Here is a 6206-nt window from a genome sequence, read left to right as displayed (position 1 = left end):
CGAAACCCGGTTTCTAGTGTTGTAAGTCCGCAGACATATCGCTGTGCCACTGGGAGGCGTTATAGTTAAGAAGGCGGGGAGATGTGCCTGTTACTTTTGCACCTCTTACTGCAGTTAAAATCCATAGAAAAAAAATAGCAACAAGGAAAATTTAACGGAAACGTTTTACTAGAAAAAATATTATTCTGACTATTCAAGATTCAAATAATAGTACAAGTATATGTTGAAAATGAAAATAAAGGTCGGTTTCAATGATCTATGTGACATCACCAGAAGGACAAGTTTAAGTTTTCAGGCAATTAATAAGTGTTTCAAGCAATTACTTCAAACGAATACTGTTTGTTCAATTACCCTTTTGTGTGTGTGTGTGTACACCGTGTTTCAACAGTTCTCACGGCAAACTTCAGTTCCAGTTAGATTTTTTTTCAACTAGCTATTGAATTCACACGTCTGTGACTTTGGACACGCATTAGTCATTTTCATAAGAGCTGAAAAATGTGGCTTTTGATCTTCAGAACAAACCAACAGTTCTGGTCTATCACAGCTTTGACCCCCCGGAGTTTGACAAATGATAATAGTTCGTTTTCTGGCCGTGACAGATTGCTTGTCCTCCTGGGCTTGACTTGATGGTCAGCAACGACTCTTCCTCTTTAGTCTACTGGACACTTTGGACCATTTCTTTTCCTCTAGAAAATGAATGTCTGTTGATGATAGGGAACGTCGGTTAGACGTATGTATGTATGTATTTTCAAGGAAACTTTTGAAATGTCTTCTTTTTTACCAACCCCATCTGTTTGTCTAACTAAATTTGTACTTTTCTTGTCTGTCTATTTTTATAGTATTGTGGATCTCTTTCTCTTTTCCGATACGTCACTCTATGTTTGTTTGTCTGTCTAATTACATATGTATTTATTTATTTATGGTTTGTCTGTTCATTCATTTAACTGTTATGCAATATATTTCTATCACTTTAGTTGTCTAACTCCAAACAGAATACAGATATTCAGAATAGTACAGGAGTAAAATAATATAAGAATATCCCTCTGTGTAGCTAAAAAAGAGAAAGAGGGGGTTTATTTGTAATTAAACACAGAGCTACACGATGGGCTACCTGTGCTCTGCCCACCACGGGTATCGAAATCCGATTTTTAGCGTTGTAAGTCTGCAGACATACCGCAGTGACACTGGGGGAAAAATGAGAGAGAGAGAGAGAGAGAAATAAAATTGATGTTAAATAAGTTTGTTTGAAGTTAAGCCCAAAGCTACACAAAGGGCTATTCTGTGCTCTGCCCACCACGGGTATCGAAACACGGTTTCTAGCAGTGTAAGTCCGCAGATGTAAAGCATTTTTTACTAAGCCTTAAAGATTTAATTTTTCAAATAATTTTTGAGTTAGCCGTCAGTTCGCTTGAAAGCCTTGTAAGTCGTGAGTGTAAAGTTTCAAAAATTAAACACGAATCTAAGTCTGCAATAAAAAACGTATAAACTCGCACATTTTAAGATCAAATTCAAATATAGTTTGATTTTAATATTTTGCTAATATTGAAGTGTATTGATCTATGAGCCTCATGCTTTAAATGCAGTCTTTTGTGTAAGCACTTACAGACGATGTTATCGCAACATAAAACAGTTTTTACTGGAGATTAAGTAAGCGATTGAAATAGAACGAAGAGAGAAGGATAGAAAAGGCTGAAAGTCCTACTAGTTAGTATATATATGGCATTATACCGTCGTTATCATTAAGTAGAAATCCCATCCATCATTGAAGCGATACAGGAGGACCTTTATTACCGAACGCTAACGTTAAAAGCATGTGGTAGAGCTGAGTGTACTGATAGAGCTTTTTTGCCAGCAAGTCTTTGTGCATCTGGAGTCAATCCACTCTTCTGACATGGAGGATTTTTATCGAAAATTGACAGTCAGTGATTGATGATATATTCATATGTTTTCCTCAGGGCAGATTAGAATAAAAAATTATGCCGAAAGCTTGAGCCACATACATGTTATACCAAATCAGGAAATGGCGTCCCTCATTAAGGTTCCACATCGACTATCGTCAAGTCCCTTGGTTCATTTCCCTAACGTCAGCGAGAAAAGTTTTCTAAAACAGTGGAACTTAGTGCTCCCTGGCATGTGAACAAGTTTTTGTTTTGTTTTCGATCGATATTTGTGGAGGTTACTTTGGGTTATTCATGGTGAGGACTAAGAGCAGCGTGTTCAATGATCGGTAACGAAAGGATCAAAATTCTGCTCTAGTGGCGAAAAGATAGAGTGAGAAGATGAATCATTGGGGATATCATTTAATGATTTTTCTAAAAAAAACTGCAGCAAGTTAGCGTAATGTAATCGAGATGAATTTTAAACGTTGAAAACTATAATATTTCTCAATATGCTTTTAAAAGCCAATGAAAACGTTTTCTATAGGTAAAAAATTAACATATTCAGTCCTACTTAAACTAAAGACATTAGTAAGAAAAAATAATTTAAATCTCTCAACAAGGAATTTACATTGAATGTTTCATGTGACTGAATATTTTAAAGTAAGTCCACGTTTTTGATAAATGCTATATTAATTTTTTAATCTTTTTAGGAGGAACTATAAGCACTCCTAGTTCAGCTTACAGTCCAGACGGCGCTGGCATGGGATACATGATGGATGGAAGTCAACAGATGCACATGAGACCTCCAGGTAAGAAGTCGCTGAAGCTTATCAAACATATATCTTTTGTTTTATTTGTATCTGAGCAACTTAGAGGTGTTTCATAATTCTTTTCTCACTGCTTTGTTATTTACGCTTTCAAAAACGTGAAATCGAATTATAAGTGTTCGAATTTTAAATCACTTTGGTAAAACTAACAAGAAGAGTAGCCCCTCACTTAGCGGACATGTACACACTTTTTTATGTGGTTAAATGAAGATATACACTCAAGATTAAAGTGAACTTATCTACAGCATTTAGCTCTTGCTGTTCAACTTTTAAAAAATGAAAATAGTAATACATTTACCTATTCAATAAAAAATAGTTAATTTCGCTTTCGTGCATTCTAGAAAAAGATATAATTGTGTTGGTAATAAAACCCTGAACATGACAAAAGAAGTGTGATAGACCTTATATATATGGTAGTAACTAGTAAACCCTGGATAAGTTATAATTTATAGAGTTTTGTAATGATATTTAGTATTGCTATAAGTAATTTTGTAATGTAAATAACATCTAAATGAAGAAGCAGTGTTTGCACTTTAGAAATAATATAATTCTGATTCTCCTATAGAGTGCTTGCGATACCAATATAATTTTAAACACGAGAGCAAAATTTCTAAGAAAAAGTTAAAAGTAGAGGAGTTTTAAATAAGGATGTCGAATAATTATTTTAAAATAAAAACTACTATCAAATAGCCTTATACATATTATACACTTTTATTTAAATGATTGAAAATGTTCGTTGTAGAGTGGGATGTTTGAAAACGGTCTTATTAGTAGTAAGAAGATCAGCTGAACACTAGAGGGCGCTGAGAACCTTTAGTGCCAGTAATTGTTATTTTCATGGTACACTTAATACTTTACACTGTGTGATTCATTTCATTTCACGCTGATAAATTTGATGAGTTATTCATTTTCAATTATAAATGTATATAACGATTTTTTAAATGATTTTCTATTTTAATTATAATGAAGCTGTTGAATTAACGCAATCCTTCCCTATGTATTGATATGATATTACTTATTTATAGATTTTAAGCAGCACAAATGTTTTTACGTAGATATATAATTTACCTAGATCTAATTCGTTGATCTGGTGCTTTGTAGGTATGCAAAATTTGTCGTGTACAGAACCAACTATGGGCATGGGTCACATGGGCGGTATGATGGGCTATTCTCAAATGTCTCAGCTGAGATCTTCGGTCCATTCCCAATCCATGCTGCTGCCGGGTCACCCACACCCTATGATGATGGCGCATGCGCCGATGGGACACCCAGGGTTGCCTCCACAGACGTCTCCGTATGATGCTACAGGACAACACATTATGGATTTACATGCAACTTAATTTTTTTCTTTGTGACCTATCACTCGAGAATTAAGAGAAGGTTGTGCGTCATGCAAACAGCATACGCCTCCACTGACAGACAGCCCACTAATTGGAAGTTTTAGTCGCACTTATAATAGAAAGTGTTTTGTTTTTTCTCATTATTTTAACCATCTCTTCAAATTACGGAACGTAAAATCCGAAGAAAACATTGTGGCGGCCATTTTGGGCTCATGAGGTAGTGGTAAGATAAACAGTGATTTAAAAACAGTTCGGTGGGTCTTAATAACACAAATTGCTAGTTTGTACGGAACTCTACAGGGTAGCACAACTTCATGATTTAATTTGTCATGTTCGAAGGATTAATTATTCACTGCACACTTTATCCACATTTTACTCATGGCATAATTGCTTGGACTCGAGTGTTATCTTATTCGATGTAGGAGTGTAAGTATGAATGTATGACAGATTATGTTCAATTTAATATAAAATCAGTTTAAATATGATGTTTAGTGTTCACCAAGATGTATGTATAATGTGTTGGTTTATTGCTCATTAAAAAGAAGTAGACGTCTCATTCACTACTGAAAGTTGTTCTTTATTTGCGAATAAAAAGACATAGACATATGAATTCTACATACCTTAAACAGTCAAGAAGAGGTATTAGGGTATATGAAGAAGATTTATAAGTGGCAGTACATATTTTACATATTATAGGAATCTACTATAATTATCTCTTTATTGTAGTTTTATTTTCTCGGATTTAAAGTATGAATATGCTTTGATAGATAATGAAAATCTTATGAAAGTCCTGCACCGCAAGGTGAAAAATAAAAACATAAAGGTCTTCTCTCGTATGTACAAGAATTGAGTTTTGTTACCTCACACCAAAGAAAGAAACAGAATTTTCTTTATATTATATTGAAAAAAATCAACACATAATTTTGCTGTTACTGCACGTCAAAGAATCAAAGAGGATTGGTTTGGTGATTACAGCACTCGACTAGGAAGCAACTTGTGTGTGTCACAGAATCAAAAACAATCGTCGAACATGCTCGAAATTTTAGCCGAATGAGCGTTATAATGCGACGGCCAATCTCACTATTCGTTGGTAAAGAGTAGCCCAAGATTTGGCGGTGGTGGTGTTGACTTGCTGTCTTTTTTCTAGTTTATCAATTCAAAATTAGGACGACTAGCGCAGGTAGCCTCAAATTAGCTTTGAGTAAAATTCTTCAAACAAACAAATCAGAACAGGATTTCCTTCGTTCCCTTTCATCAAAGAATCAATCAGAATTCCTTTTGTAACATATCATACTAATCTCGAGAACATCGTATGCATTCTATAAAAAAGTTATACTTTCTCCAATCTAATAACTGCTTTTTTAAAGCTTTCCTGAAATTCATGTCATTTCCTTTTAAGAGCCATTGTCTCAAAGATATCATTGCTCATGCTAAAGTTCATTACTCTACCACAGAATGGCTGTTGCCCTTGTAAAAAAAGTTCGTAGTCAGAAATGCAAGTATTTGAGAAGTCCATACACCTCTCCAACAAATACTAAAACAAATCACTAGCGAGATTATACTCAAAAGACCTTAAATTACACCTATAAATGTCCTATTAACAAAAAAAAAGACCTTCCTGTTGCTCATTATTTCATCCAGCCTGATAATTCGATCAACAATATGGTTCTATAACGTATCAAAACTGAGTTAAAAAATGACAAAAGCCTATTGAATTGCCATTCAGAATACTCATCATTCTGGAGTTAGTGATATTTGACCTTTGACTTATTCTTTTTCAGTAAAAATATTTTTTTTTACTTCACTTATATGGAATGTACATCAAGCCACTCCTGTTTATTTATGCGATATTTCAGTTTTTTTAAGTATTTGTTATTTTTAATTGACTAGGCCTTTCGAATTCTTGTTAGCATTACCTCTTTATCTGTCGTTTTTTGTTTGTTTGTTTGGTTACTGTAATCAATAGTTCACACATTACTTTTGAAATTCATTTTATTTGTATATATTTATCTATTGTGCCCGGACATTAGGGCTATGCAGGCGTCATAAGAGTGACGGTCAAATCCCACTATTCGATCAGACAAGAGTTGACGGTAGGTGATGTTGATTTTTTTGTCTTCTCTCTGATCTATGAGCTCAAAATTAGGGAGGGCTATGCA

General features: G+C 34.3%; 1 protein-coding gene across 1 annotated transcript in view; it reads left to right on the top strand.

The window, feature by feature from the left end:
- Positions 1 to 4607, top strand: part of LOC106460219 (homeobox protein Meis2-like) — a gene marked incomplete at its 5' end in the record, with an annotated part of 78594 nt that extends 73987 nt beyond the window's left edge. The window contains 3 exons of the mRNA XM_013919903.2: positions 516 to 533; positions 2591 to 2689; positions 3809 to 4607. Of these exons, the coding sequence (XP_013775357.1) occupies positions 516 to 533; positions 2591 to 2689; positions 3809 to 4047 (356 nt within the window). The remainder of the gene's footprint in view (positions 1 to 515; positions 534 to 2590; positions 2690 to 3808) is intronic.
- Between the last annotated feature and the right edge of the window lie 1599 nt (positions 4608 to 6206).

Source organism: Limulus polyphemus, unplaced genomic scaffold, assembly GCF_000517525.1.
Source record: "Limulus polyphemus unplaced genomic scaffold, Limulus_polyphemus-2.1.2 Scaffold730, whole genome shotgun sequence".
Lineage (NCBI taxonomy): Eukaryota > Metazoa > Arthropoda > Merostomata > Xiphosura > Limulidae > Limulus > Limulus polyphemus.
Note: the sequence above shows the minus strand (reverse complement) of the source record. Positions and strands in the feature narration are given on the sequence as shown.